At 51.3% G+C, this 13,653-nt stretch overlaps 1 protein-coding gene across 2 annotated transcripts in view; it reads left to right on the forward strand.

Annotated features, from left to right (window-relative positions):
* Window positions 1-3,201: 3,201 nt before the first annotated feature.
* Window positions 3,202-13,653, forward strand: part of WNT7B (Wnt family member 7B) — an 88,934-nt gene continuing 78,482 nt past the window's right edge. The window contains exon 1 of one of the 2 annotated variants that reach the window (XM_002187951.7): window positions 3,202-3,731. In XM_002187951.7, the coding sequence (XP_002187987.1) occupies window positions 3,661-3,731 (71 nt within the window). In that variant the 5' untranslated portion in view covers window positions 3,202-3,660. Of the gene's footprint in view, window positions 3,732-9,170; window positions 9,757-13,653 lie in introns of those variants that run through there. The other variant, XM_002187986.7, reaches the window with a different exon arrangement.

Here is a 13,653-nt window from a genome sequence, read left to right on the forward strand (position 1 = left end):
TCAGTAGATCTTCGAAATATTTTACCACAGGAACCGCTTTGTCAAAAGGCTGTGGGGAGGTGTGGGACAGGTGTAGGGACCAGCAGCAGTGTGTGTAGGTGACTTTTCCTTTGGCAGGTTTCGAAGGTGTGGATGTTGAGCTTTGTCAGCAGAAAGTCAGTGTAGGAGAAACTGAATTACTGAATTTTTAATTGACTATATCCCCTGCTATGCCAATTGTTTTGGATGAGTAATAAATAAGAATTGTGTACTAGAAGACCATTCAGCAAATTATTTCAACCCGCATCTACCAATGCTTTTCTATTTAGGAATATTACCTTGCATCCAGAAATACTTTTAGCGTTATTAATGTGGTATTTATTTACAATAATTTAACAAGCTTTATATATTTTGCACATAATCAGGTGAATTTCTGAATACTAATCTGAGAATTAAGCATTTTAATATTCTCCCGAGTTTTTATCTTAGATCACAGAATTATTAAGCTTCATTAAGTCTTCTTATCCTCAGCCTAAGTTTTCAGGAATAGTCAAACTGTTGTTTGAAGATAAGAAAGTATATCATTTTCCACCAGTCCAGGATTTCAAATCAATTAGCTGAAAATAACAGCAGAATAAGGGTCAAAAATACAGGAAATTTTGCCCTCTAAACGATGCTGCAACCTAGTCTAGTTACTGTTATTGAAACTTCTTGGGTTTGCATAAAGAATACTCGCTAGTTTGCAGAAACAAGTGGTGTGGCAGTCGCTGAGGAGATGGAGACAATGTGAGCTGTATTCCCATATCCAGGGGGTTTGTGCCAAAACAGGCGCGGGAAGTCTGCAGGGGAGACGTGGGACAACAAATAGTTGTGATGCGGAGCCCATCCCTCCTCCTAATCTCCCCGGCCAGTGAATACCCAGTTCCTGCTCGTAGCCTCACACGCCGGGGAGGCTCCCACGCCGGATTTGTGCTCGGGGGGAAGGGAAGCCGCAGGATGGCGCTGTGAGCCCGCGGGACCGGCCGGAGCCTCCCGGGACCGGGGCCGCGGCGCCTCCGCAGGGCCGGGGCAGCGCTCCGGGCAGATCTCAGGGCACATCCCCGGGGCAGGGCACCGGGCAGATGGGGCAGTGCTCCGAACAGATCTCCGGGGCACATCCCCGGGGCAGGGCACCGGGCAGATCTCCGGGGCACATCCCCGGGACAGCGCATCCCCGCGTCACCCGCCCCTGCCGCCCTCGGCATCGCCCGGCCCTGCCGCCCGCTTCGTTCCGCCCTGCAGGGAAGATCTTTGTGTATCCCTCTCCCCCGCGACTCTCGTCAGGGACACTTCGTTTCCAAAAAGTTTCACAAACCGAAAAAAAGATTCACGGGTGGCGGGGGTGGTGGGGCTGTATCGTGAATGACGTTTTGGTGTTGGTCGAAGAATTTGGCAGGCAGCTGTGGGTGAAGTTATGGGGCTGTTGGAGATATGATTCTGCAAAAGAGAAACACAAAATTTAAGTCTTATGGAATATTTTGAGTTGGAAGGGTCCCACAAGGATCTTCAAAATCCATCCCACGGACCTGCACAGGACAGCCCCGAGAATCACATCATGTGCCTGGGATTCCTGTGATTCTGAGAAACATGGCCTCATCTTTCAAAAAATTGGTTAAAAAATAATGGGGATGAAGAACACAATAATCCTTATGTTGGGTCAGGGAAAAAAAAAAAGAATAAATGTCATTTAAATACAAGGAGATGAATGTGAAGGGAAGACTCGGCATTTTTTAAGGACAAATTATCTGTAGTTGAGTACTGATGACAGTGTAAGCAAGTGGACTGGAGGAGAGCTGGCTGCCTCCGGGAGCCGGAGTGCTGATTATTAAAGAATGAAACTGAGGAATGCGGGGGGAAAGAGCCAAACCGATCCACAGCAGAGGAATCGGAGCTGCCGATGGAGTGGGAAGCCTCGGCCGCCTTCGTCGCTACTGGGGGACTTGTTGTGAGCCCCCCTTGCCCAGCACGGCCCTTCTGTGTCTGGGTTCGCTTCCCTTCCCCTCCCAGGGACTGGCTTCAGGTCTCCGCACGATGCCTGGAGAGGACCCTGCTCCTGTGGGCTGAGTGGGTGATGACAAGGTGCGGGCAGCCTTTGCTGTGGGAGTCTGAACATGACCTGCGATTTCACACTGCACCTCTTCAACCACGGCAGCCTGGCTGGCCTTTAAAAAATCCTTTGTTTTCTCCGTCAGGAGAGATACTTTACGATGAAGTTCTACGTTCAGCCTCTTTTGCTTGCTTGTCACTGCCTGCTTTCCTTTCAGGCTTTCCTGGTGTGTGTTTAGCCGATTCTCTTTGAGAGATGCCTAGAGCCATCTGTGCTGACTGTTGCTACACGTATATGAATGTGTGTAGGGGAGGGCAGAGGTGCACGAGTTTTTCCGTATCTGTGTAACTCCCTGCAGCCCACAGACTTGTATCGGAGTGCTATTTAAGCGTGCAGATGCATGCAGATCTGTGCCTCCGGACAGGCACACATTGTCTAGTAGACTGGAACAGATAATTCCACAGAATGCAGGAATAAACAGAGCAGCTCAGAAATCAGTGAGGAAGAAAAATAGAAAAAACGGAGAGAAAGAAATGAAAGGGAAAAAAAAATCCCAAAAACCAGAAAGAAAAGGAAGCCTCGCTTCATTGTTAGTGTCTGAACACAATGTGAGGTTTTGTCCCGCCGATTAATCTCTCTAGAAGCAGCAAACTGACTATCCTAAGCTAGTGTTACAAGCTAAGTGTATCTGTTTCTCAAAGGAAGAAGCATATCTCTTATTGAGGAAAATTATATCAAATTTGGTGGCAGGCATTAGTGTCCAGCAGGGTCAAACGGCCGAAGAAGTAGTCTGGACACATGTTGCTTTTTAGGATACAGCTGCCAGCAAGTGGGGATTAACGCCTGCCTCTGTTTGTTTAGAAAGGAGAGGAAAAAAAAAAAAAAGAAGAAGAAAAAAATAGAAAAGTTTAACAGTTCCTTTTGTAAAGTCTGTACATTGCAAATCCAGCCGCGTTAGCATACTAAAGGAAATGAAAAAATGCTTCGGTTTGAGAGGACGACTCCTTTATTTCCCTTATTGGATATGTTTCATGTGTTTTCCCCAACACTTCGGCTTAAGGACATGCCTTTTGAAACACAAACACACGCACAGCTCGCACACGCACACACAGATAAGATATGTATTAGATCCTGACACATGCGGGGTGGAGGGAAGAGCGGGGGAGAGAGAGAGAGAGAGAGAGAGAGAAAGAGAAAGAGAGATCCTCCTACCTGGAGCCATAGATTGCAAGATACGTAGTGTTACCTGAGGAAGTCAGAACAAGTAAAAACAGATTGAACTTCAGGGCTCTATGAGGCAGTTGATCAAGATCAGTGCTTGCTCATTCTCTCCCTCAGACTGTCTGTCTTGGGGTTTTGTTTTACTGTTTTGAGCAGCCCTTTCCGTTTTTTTCTTCCTCTTTAGCTTTAATATCGAAGCCGGTTTCGGTCACCATGGCTCTGGGAAGAGCTGCCTGTCTGCGCGGAGTTGACTTTTTACAGCTCGGCCGGCTTTGCTCCTGGGTAGCTTCAGCAATGCTCTTGACTGGGATTTAATCGACAAGATCAGTTCGGCTTTTTGTGCAATTTTTATGGCTCAGTCCATTTTCTAGATCATGCACAGAAACTTTCGGAAGTGGATTTTCTACGTGTTTCTATGCTTTGGAGTCATCTATGTCAAGTTAGGGTAAGTCCTTCTGCACGACAAATCTCCTTGGCTTTTGGGTCACGTTAGTGCGGAGTTGGGAGCAAAATACTGCAGAGGAGGGGGGGAAAAAAAAGGAAAAGAAAAGATATGATTATTTCTCTCTCCGCCTGCGGGTGTCCAAGCGCCGGCAGCCCCCCGAAGCACGGCCGTCTCCCCCGGTCCCGGGCCGTGCCCGGCGGCGGGGCGCTCCGCCCGCCCCGAGCCTGCGGGGAGCCGCTCGCGGGTGATGACGGATCCTTTTATTTTCTACTGCTTAAGCGAACTTAAATATTATCTCTGGCTTACAGTACCCTCAGAGGAAAGAAAAAAAAAAAAAGGAAAAAGAAAAGGCAGCCTGACAGAGTTAACTCAGGCGCTGCTGCTGGGACAATAGAGCAGAGCTGAGGTATTAGGCGAAAGGGGCGGGAGGAGGGGAATCCCTGCTCTGAACCTGCGCTCAGGGATTTGGTTTATGCAGGCCTAGACACAATTTGCGTTTCTATCCATCACACAGACGTGTTGAAATTAACTTGACAACTGGTCCGGCTACCTCTGCTCTGGTGCTCCCGGGAAGCCAAGCGGGCTCAGGCGAAGGGACCGGCCCGGGGCCCTGGAGGGTGCGGCAGGGGCTCCGGGGAGCCCGCTGTTTGCTCCTCGCTGTTTGATCACCGCAATCGAGTGCATGCGGTTATTTTGGTTGCCAAGTTTCGCCCTCTTTCCCTCTGTCTCTTCCCCCAGTGCCTGTATGCCCTTATTAATATTGCTCGTCGCAGTAGGCTGACTTGAGTTGAATTTCCACATTCCTGAGCCCCAGCCGAGTCCTTACCTGTCGAACTACAAACCCTTTAAAGATCCTGTCTTTGCGGGATTTTTAATGCCTTTTTTTTTTTTTTTTTAATGATCAAGAATACATAAGGTGAGTTGTTGCAATCCAAACCCGCTCACTTCCCACCTTGAAATCAATACGTGGAAGGCAAAGGGCAGCTCCCAAAGGCAAGAGAACGGGCAGGCTGGAGCCCGGCCGGGCCAGCAGAGCGGGAGGGCGGCGGGGAGCGAGGCATTTCCAGGGTGCCGGCGGGACCCGCAGGCTGCTTCCCGGAGGGCTCCCAGCGGGTTGCTCGGCGGGCCACCAGCCGGCTCGCATCCCTTTGTGTATTTGCTTATTTAGGTGTTTTTGGCACGGCTCTCGGCCCGCCCCTGCGGCCGCAGGTGCCGCCGCGGGGGCCGGCGGAGCAGGGCGCTGCCCCGCAGCGACCCGCGGAGGATGCGCGGGTGCGGAAGGGGCACGGCCTGGGCGCTGCCCCCTGCCCTGCCGGTGGGGAGCCCTCGTCTGCCCCTGCCCCGGCTGAGCCACTCCAAATCCTGCCTGCTGGAGACAGGTCCTTTCGGTGCTCCAACCTTTGCGCCGCCCTTTGTCATCGCCGGGGGCGGCAGCGATGGGCTCTGTCCCCCTCTAGGCTCGTATTGCCGGGTGTAGTGAGTTTGCTGAGGCTGTATATCCACAAATGAAGCGATGACAGGGTACCCAATCTACTTCAGTAGTGCGAGGACTTTGTACAGCACGCCACTCACAGAGAGGTAGGCGAGCTCAAGGAAATCGCTTTGCAAAATGAGGGCAATGGTACAGCTCTTGCTTTCGCTGCGACCGAAGGGAACAGAGGATTGTTGCCTCTGGAAGGCAGATCTGTCTTCGAAATTGATTTTGGCTGTTTTAGAAGGGGATTCAGAGCAAAAATCACAAGAATGCTGTTGGACTGAGCCTGGCAGTGAAACTGAGTGGACATCAGGAACAGTAAAAGCCTTTGCAGAAGCCCTATCAGATCCATCACCATGCCTGTAAGGCGATGAGGATACTTCACTTTCTCTGAACAATAGGAGAGAAATTTGCTCTGAGATCCAGGGCTACTTCTAGGCTAGGCATGTGGGGTGCAATTATTTCCTCTTTCATCAGCCACTGGAACTACCATTTTGTTGAAACCATATCCTTTGGGTGCAATGATGCCTTTTCTGGTGAGCTCTTTGCTTTGAAAAGGGGGAGGTGAAGGTGGATAAAATGTCTTCCAGGGCATTCGCTTGATTTTCAGCGGGAAGGAGAGAGCCGTCGTGTCAACCACGGCAAGGAGGGGAGTCTTAGCAGGGTTTTTTTTGGTTTTGTTTTTTGTGGATTCTTGTTGATTTTTTTTTTCCTGCTGAGAGTACGTCTTCGTGTCTTAATAAAACGTGCTAAAAGCTTCACTTTCGGTGGCAAAAATGACGCCGAGGGGAGAGAAAGTAACGCGATACATAAGCTGTTGGGCGGGCCGGGGTGTTGCATGGAGTGACATGGCAGGATTCCATAAAGAAGCCACTATCTCCTCCAGCTAGGAGGAGAGAGCAGGTCCCACTAAAGTCCTTCCTCTAGGGGATCTTCTGTCGTTCCTGTTTCTATTTCCGGTCCCCCGGATTGCTGGAGGAACAGGGGCGAGGTGAAGCATCCCTTAACATTTCTGTCGATGACGTTTCCAGGCACCGAAGCATTGAGTATCTGCAGCCTTGCTGACTTCATGTAACCCCCCACGACAACAGGTCACATCAAATATTGACCTCAGGCAGGATTGAAACAGAAATATTTCCTGCCAAGATCACAGAGCATTGGGATACCGTTTTAATTATTAAATACGTCAGAAATTTAAAATTACAGCAGTACTACAGATGCGAATGACAGCGGAAGCTCTGGGTATGAGTGATGTGTATTTTGGAAAGATGAAGTCGTGGGCAATACCCAGATCGGAGATCTGGGGGCAAACCCCACCTTTTTCCTCTTTATTCTGGAGGAAAAGAAAGGGTAACAGCCGGGCAACTCCAAAGGGAAGGGGAAGACCCCCCTTTTCCCGCTCACTATGACGTTAAAGGGATGCGGGCGGCGGGAGCTGGCGCTGCCCAAGGGAGCAACCAAAGGTGTCGGCACCCCTTTGAGGGGCGGCAGGGGGGCTTCCTTCGTGCCCATAGGCTGCGGACGTCGGGGACCCCGGCCCGTTTTGGGGAGGCCGGAGCACTCCGCTTGCCGGGTCCCCCAGCGATGCTGCGGCGTGGAACGGGAGAGCCGCTCCCGCTCTCCTCCCCTACGGCCAAGTTCTCCTTGGCTTGGCGACGTTTGCGGTCAAGGCCAACGAAATGCCGCTGCCCTCGCCATGCCCGGGGCTGTCCGGGTCGGCTTCCGATGTGCCCTTCTGCCGGACTCTTCCCAGGCGTAGGGTGAAAAAGGAACCGCGGCTGGGAATAGATAGATAATAGGGGAGGGGAAAAAAAAAGGCAGATAGTTCATTAGTGCCTGCCCGACTATAGTGTCGGCAACTATTTCAGTGTAATTCTGTCCCATTTTGTCCAAAACACAGCTGTTTGTGGAAGAAGGAGCGACAGGTGCTGAAGTGCCCATATAAGACGTTACCGACCATACCTCTTTTCCACTGTGACATTTTACTGGAGAGAATGTTTCCGTCTCCAACCAACAAAATTAGTATGGTTCTCTCTGCCCCGGCTGACATATATATAGAAATCACCTGGATGGAATTGTCAAGGTTATTCTCATCATCATCGTCATAATCTTCACCTTCCTCCTCCTCATCATCATCCAGCATCAATAATTTTTCACCATAGTAACCGGTCCGTGGTTTTAGAATAAAAATTAACTCCCCGAAAAGAAACTGCACGGTTTGGTTTCTTTATACGATTTTTCTTCCCCTACACAACACATCTGTGGATAAAGTCAGTTTCGACCTGAAAATTATGAAAATAGGCAAACTATCTTCGTTTCAGGTGGAGTGGGTCAAATTTTGCCAGCACAAGTCCGAAGTTTTCCAGTGCCAACTTTTATTTGCATTTTTGCAGTTCGCTGTCCCCCTCCTTCCCTCCCTACTCCAGGCACGTCTTTAAAAGCAGACGCACATTTAAATACCTATCCGAAGTGAACAAATGCTAGAAATAAAACATTCAAAGTGGCTACTCGTTCTCCTGGTTTCACGTTCAGCAGAGTTGCCCCAGCCGTGTGTCTAGCAGGGAAAAGGGCACTGAGGAGATACACATCTCTAACTCTTTCACTATATATAGACTTGCAGCACACTTACAGGAGTGTAAATACGTCCATTTTAGAATCTTAAATAATTATAAATAAGACGGTTCTGGGATGTAAATAATCGTTGAAAGGCTTAAGCTTCTCTTGTTAATCGAGATCAGCGTTTCTCGAAAGGACATTGACTGCCCCAACGTCTGTGCTGAACTTGCAGATGAAAGTGGTTAAAGCAACCAAACCCCGAGAAGATTTTTATCGCGTATTGAGCGGCATACAACGTTTTTGCACCAGTTCTGCAATTCCCAGTCCATCTGAGGGCATATTTCGTTGTGTCGCTGGGACAGCTGCGCCCATGTTCTGGGAGGAGGTGTTACCGGGACGTTCGGTAGAGCTCTTAGCCAAGACATCTTCAGTCAATAGGCAATTAACCTGAGACGAACATTTACACACCGAGGACACCTCGGAGCCCGGTTCTCCTTCGTTTCAGCTGCATTTCAGTCTAAGTGTCTTCGGTGGCCGTTTATTTTTCGGGGTTCGTTTTCAAACCCCAGCCCCCCGTATCCGCAGCGCACGTATTTCACCATCTCTCTCAGCACTTCCGAACTAAAGTACAGACGCCCGACAATGCAGAGGAAGAGACTGTCTCCTGCACGCCTGGAGCTGCGACGGGCGAGGGGCTCAGGCCCGCCGGAGAGGGAAGGGTCGAGCATCTCTTTCCCGCAGGGCTCGGCGGTGCCAAGGGGCAGGAGTCGCTCGGCTCAGGAGGAAGGCGGGGGACAGGCAACAAACCTGCCGGGAAACGCCTCTTCGGACTGGCATCTTCTCGGAAACGAGAGATGCCGAGGGAAGAGAGGAGATGAAAGCTCTTCCTGCGAGAGGTGTGGGGAGCCGGGAGCCCCTGGCAGCCGCCCCCCGCTCGCTCCCTAGTTCCACACTAGTCCTTTCCCTTCGCTGCTCTCCCGCCAAACCCAATCTCGCCAGGAAGCTACGAGTGTGCATGTCTTTATTTCTTACTCAGTAAGGCTATGACTACATATATATTCATTTTTTTCTTGAACTCTAATTTTTAACATCGGGGGGACAGCAACAGCCAAACCCCCGCTGAGGCTCGAGGGAAGGCGGAACCCTTCGATGGAACCGGGACAGCCGGCCACAATAAAGCAAATAGCAGAGAGTGGAGTTGGAAGCTCGTTCAGCCTCTCCCAGGGCGAGCTAAGGGTGCCACGGCAGAAACAGGGAACTCTCAGCCCCCGGAGCGCTGGTGGGGGTGGGGGGAGTTAAAAATGCCCCACGGAGCGCGAAATGACGGGCGAGGCGTACGGAGAGGGCTCAGCCAGGGAGCACGGATTCATTGCAGCCCGGGCTTGATCAGTGTCTTTCCATTGTCATCCTCCCCCTAAAAAAAAAAAAAAAAAAAAAAAAAAAAAGGGAGAGGGAGAGAAAAAAGTAGGCGGATTGCAGTGACTGACTGCCCAATGGCAGCCCCGGGCCTCAGGAGAGTTACAGAGAGAGAGGGAGAGAGAGAGAGAGAGGCACTTTCTGCCATCCAAATCCCTTAAACCATCCTCATTCCGACACGAGAACCCACTGTAACAACTTCCAACCACTGAGACATGACAGGCAGGAGCCCAGAGGCAGCAGCAGCAGCAAGAGCAGCACCAGCAGCAGCACACACTCTGCACAGGGAGCAGCATTAGCACCAGGGGAATACTACACACAACAATACAAACAAACAAACAAACAAACAGACAAAGCCCCCCCAAGCCCAAGGGACTGGATTCCAACTCAGATTCAAGCCACAGCTGACACCAAAAAGGGTGGGGAATTACGACCAGGGGGGGCCAGAAAGGAATAACCAAGGAAGCGAACTCAAGAGTGTAAACGGGATTCAGCCATGATCCTTTTTTCTTCTCGCAGTGTGTTACTCTCAGTGTATTACCCTCAGATTTTCCTCATCCTTACCAGTGGGAGTTACCTGTAAGTGATCCAGATTTATTTTTTTTTTTTCCAAATACTGTTTGCAATGCCCCCGCTAGCAGCTACCTAGGGGCAATGCGCAGAGCGAGCAGAGGGAGCCGGGAGAAGCCAGCACGGGCGGCAGCTCCGTGCGGTGCGTGGTGGTGAGGATGGTGGTGGTGGTGGCGGCGGAGGAGGAGGAGATGCTGCGCCGGTGGCGGTGCTGGCGCTGCTGCTCGGACCCCGCCGGGGGAAGGGACGCACCGCCAGGTAACTCCCGGGGCTGCCCCGCCGGCGAGGCCGGGGCCCGGCGTGCCCGCAGCGGGGGCGGCGCACCTGGGAGGGCGGCGGGGCAACGGGACGCGGAGCGGCCGGCGTCTCCCCTGGGGACTCCGACCCCGACTCCTCCTCCTGCCAAAGCGGAGATGGGCATCGCTCGGCGCCCGTCGGGGGAAGGCTGGTTGTGTGCGGAGGTCCCGGGCAGCGCGGGGCTGCCGCAGCCGGCGGCGAGCGCCCGGCCCGGGCCGCCCGCCGAGAGTCCCCGCTCGCCGGCCCGGCTGCTTTCGCTCCGGAGGGATCTCCAGTCCCGCAGCTAGAGCTGGCTCCAGGACTTTTTCCTTGTGAGGAAGGGGGTGGAGGTAGGGGTGGGGGAAATGAGAGTCGGTGGGTGGGACTGCGAGGAATTTCGGTCTCTTTTTTTTAATATCTATATCTGTATCTATCGTTGCGGTGGATAAGAAGCGGCTGGGCTGGTCCGTGAGGGCTGCGGAGAGAGTGTCCGCCGTCGTTCTCCTGCAGGTCCCCCGGCAGGTCTCTGTGCCACCTTAGGGTGGCGGGGGTGCTGGGCCGGGGTCCCCGCGCCGGGCTGGGGGAGCCGGGCCCGTTCGGGACCGCAGCCGGAGTCCGGAGGGGCTGCCGGGGACCTGGCGAGGGCTTCTGCCCTCCTGCGCTCCGGAGGAGACCGCACCGCGCCGCGGGGCAGCCGTGCGGAGAGGAGGGCGCTGCGGCGGCAGGTACCCGGCGGAGGGAGCCGCTTGAAAATCGGGGAGCCTTCTCCCTCCCTTGAGCATCCCCCCAGCCCCGGGGGCAAGGGTCTCCTTGCCGGAACGCGGGGGTCGGGCCCGGGGGAGCCCTGGGGCGGTTCAGAGCCTGCCCAGGCTGCCGGGGCTGCGGCAGAGGGGCTCACCCCTGTGGGTGATGGGGAACCCCGGCTCGGCAACCTCGGCCCCGCATTTGTCTCTGCTGTCGGGGTCGGACGGATTTCCCTACTCTCCTATCCCCAAGCCAGCCTCAGTATATTGTGCCCCGACGGATGCGAATTTGAGGTCTTACCCCTGAATTGTACGTGGATTTATATATATATATATTGGTTCTTTTTGCTCTGTACACGTGCACAGGAGCACATGCACATAAATAAGCACGTGTGCGTGTGTTCGTCCGTGTGTGTGTCCGTGTATTTTCTGTGGGCTATGGAAAAAACATATCCTACTGCTATGGGAGAAAAGTAGGAATAAACACGCCCATAAAAAGAACCGAAAAGCTTATTTCTACATTCTTAATTCTTAATGAAATGCACATGTCTTGGCCACCGATTTTTAAAAGAGCTTAGATTTATGGAAGCACGTTAGATTAATTCAACCAGGGCTGCCTGTTTCTGTTCATAGGAGGGATATATCTGCTGCGTAGGTGACCAATAGCTTGTAAAAAAGCTTGCCGTGCTATCTTTGGTTGGTTGGGGTTTTTTTGTGGTTATTATTTTTTTATACAGGAGGAAGGAGTCGTAATAAATAAATAAATACACCCTTTTAATATAAGCGTAGCCATATTTTTCTCAAAACCGTAGGAAATTACTATCCTACAAAGTTTTCCTTCTATAAATAGTTCAAATCTTAAAACAAAAGTTTGCAACCGCACACCAGATGCTGGGATGCTGGCGGTTTCCCTTGCTGTGTGACATAATTATAAGGTCCGAAAGCAAAAGCTATAGAAGTATAATAATAATACTAAGGCGACTGCTGAGGGGAAATACAAGGGAAGCAATGCCTGCTTTATTTAAAGCCAACTGCTTGTGGGTCTTTTGAGCACTGCCCCGCGACAATGAGAAGTTGCGGTGGATAAATAATGCTCTCTCGCCTTTCCCTGGGCCGTCCCCAGTTCATCCCCTCCGCGGCAGGTCACCCGGAGCTGGACCCGCGGAGCTGGAGCCGAGGTGGCTATTGCAGCCCAGCAGAGCAGAAGCGAAAGGGATCAGGAGGTGAAAGCCAACAAAGCGGAGCCCCAAAGCGACGCCCACCTCCCTCCATCCATCACTCCGGAGGGACGGAGCCGGCTGCTTTCCCGGGGAGAAAGCGCGCACGGGGCCGCTGGGGACAGGGTCCCCCGGACCCGACCCCCCCGCTTCTCCTCCGTGCCACCCCCGGCACCAGCCCCCGGCTCTGCTTGCTCCTTTTCCCCTGTGTCCCCCCCATCCCTCCCACTTGCTCCTTTTCCAATGTGTCCCCCCCCCCAATCCCTCCCACTTGCTCCTTTTCCACTGTGTCCCCCCCCATCCCTCCCAGAGAGCCGGGGCACCCGCGGCAGAGATGCTTTGCCTCAAAGTGAAAAGAAAGAGGAGTTATTCCAGTGCTTAATGGAGAGTAGCCTATTGAACTTGTGGTGCTTGTCTGGTGGGCAAATATACTTCTCTGGCTTACTAATGCTGGCTTTTGAAGATTAAAGCGTAGTAGAGTCTGTTGGAGCATTATCTGCTGGTGTCTGTTTCTGCTACCCTCGCCCTCCGGAGGGGAGGATGCTTCTCAGGGATTGCCAATGGTTATGTTAATTTTCCCCGAGATCTCTATCCTCTTTTGGCTATGGGAACGACTCCTTGGCTTCTGCATTGCTGCTCCTTCAGGGACAGAGGGGGTGTCACGGGGCAAGCAAGTAGAGTGCGTGCTCAGTCTTTCTTGGTGCAGGGAATGCAGGCCGGGGGAGATGGGATGCTACCCTATTCTGTGAGAAAACCTGTCAAGCAAAAATCCCATCAGATTTTTCTGAATGGAAAAGGCAATGGTGAAATGAAATGAAATGAAATGAAATGAAATGAAATGAAATGAAATGAAATGAAATGAATGAAATGGGCACCACACCTCAGTGTTGTTTGTGCTGGGAAGAAAGTTAAGTTATGGTCAACTACATCCAAAATTAATTTAAAACCCGACTCCTTTATAAAATTGATTTATACATTGTAAGTGTGCTATCTGATAAAGTCATCTTCTACAGTGTGCTTGCCTGGTACCTTCAGCCTGTTGAGGCACTGTGAACATTTTTACAATCAGAAGAAATTAGTGTCTGCCTCTCTGAAAAAGAAAACCGACTGTGGCTCCAATAGCTGATGCATTTTAATGCTGGACATATTTTGGTAATCCAATTAAATATTTAAAGTATAAAGCTGCCATTAAATAATATCAGTGTAATTAGCATAAACCTCTAAACGCCAGGATTATGCAGAACACTGTCACTGTTTCTTGCAGTGCATGTGAGAGTGTGCATGTGTCTGTACACATACCCGTATTCAGCTGCTTCTAAAGAAGATGGTGCTCGTCAGTTTTCCACTGGTGCACCTCTTTTACTGTTCATCTTATTTAGTGCAGGATCCATTCACCAGCAACACGAGAGTTGGTTCTGACAAAGCTTATTCGGGGATTATCTGCTGGCACATAGATACAGTTAATTCAGTTCTTTGCTATGAAGTGATTTGGAATAATTCTTAACAGAGTGTGTGTATATGTAGTAATAGCAGAACAAATGTTCAAAGCAAATACATTTTCTAACACCACAACACAGCAAATAATTTATACTGGTGAGTAGATATCACTGCTTGGTTAGGAAATGTAGAGGAAGAAAATTCCTCCGCAAGTTTTGCATTTGTTCTGCTGG

The sequence above is a fragment of the Taeniopygia guttata genome, chromosome 1A (assembly GCF_048771995.1).
Source record: "Taeniopygia guttata chromosome 1A, bTaeGut7.mat, whole genome shotgun sequence".
Lineage (NCBI taxonomy): Eukaryota > Metazoa > Chordata > Aves > Passeriformes > Estrildidae > Taeniopygia > Taeniopygia guttata.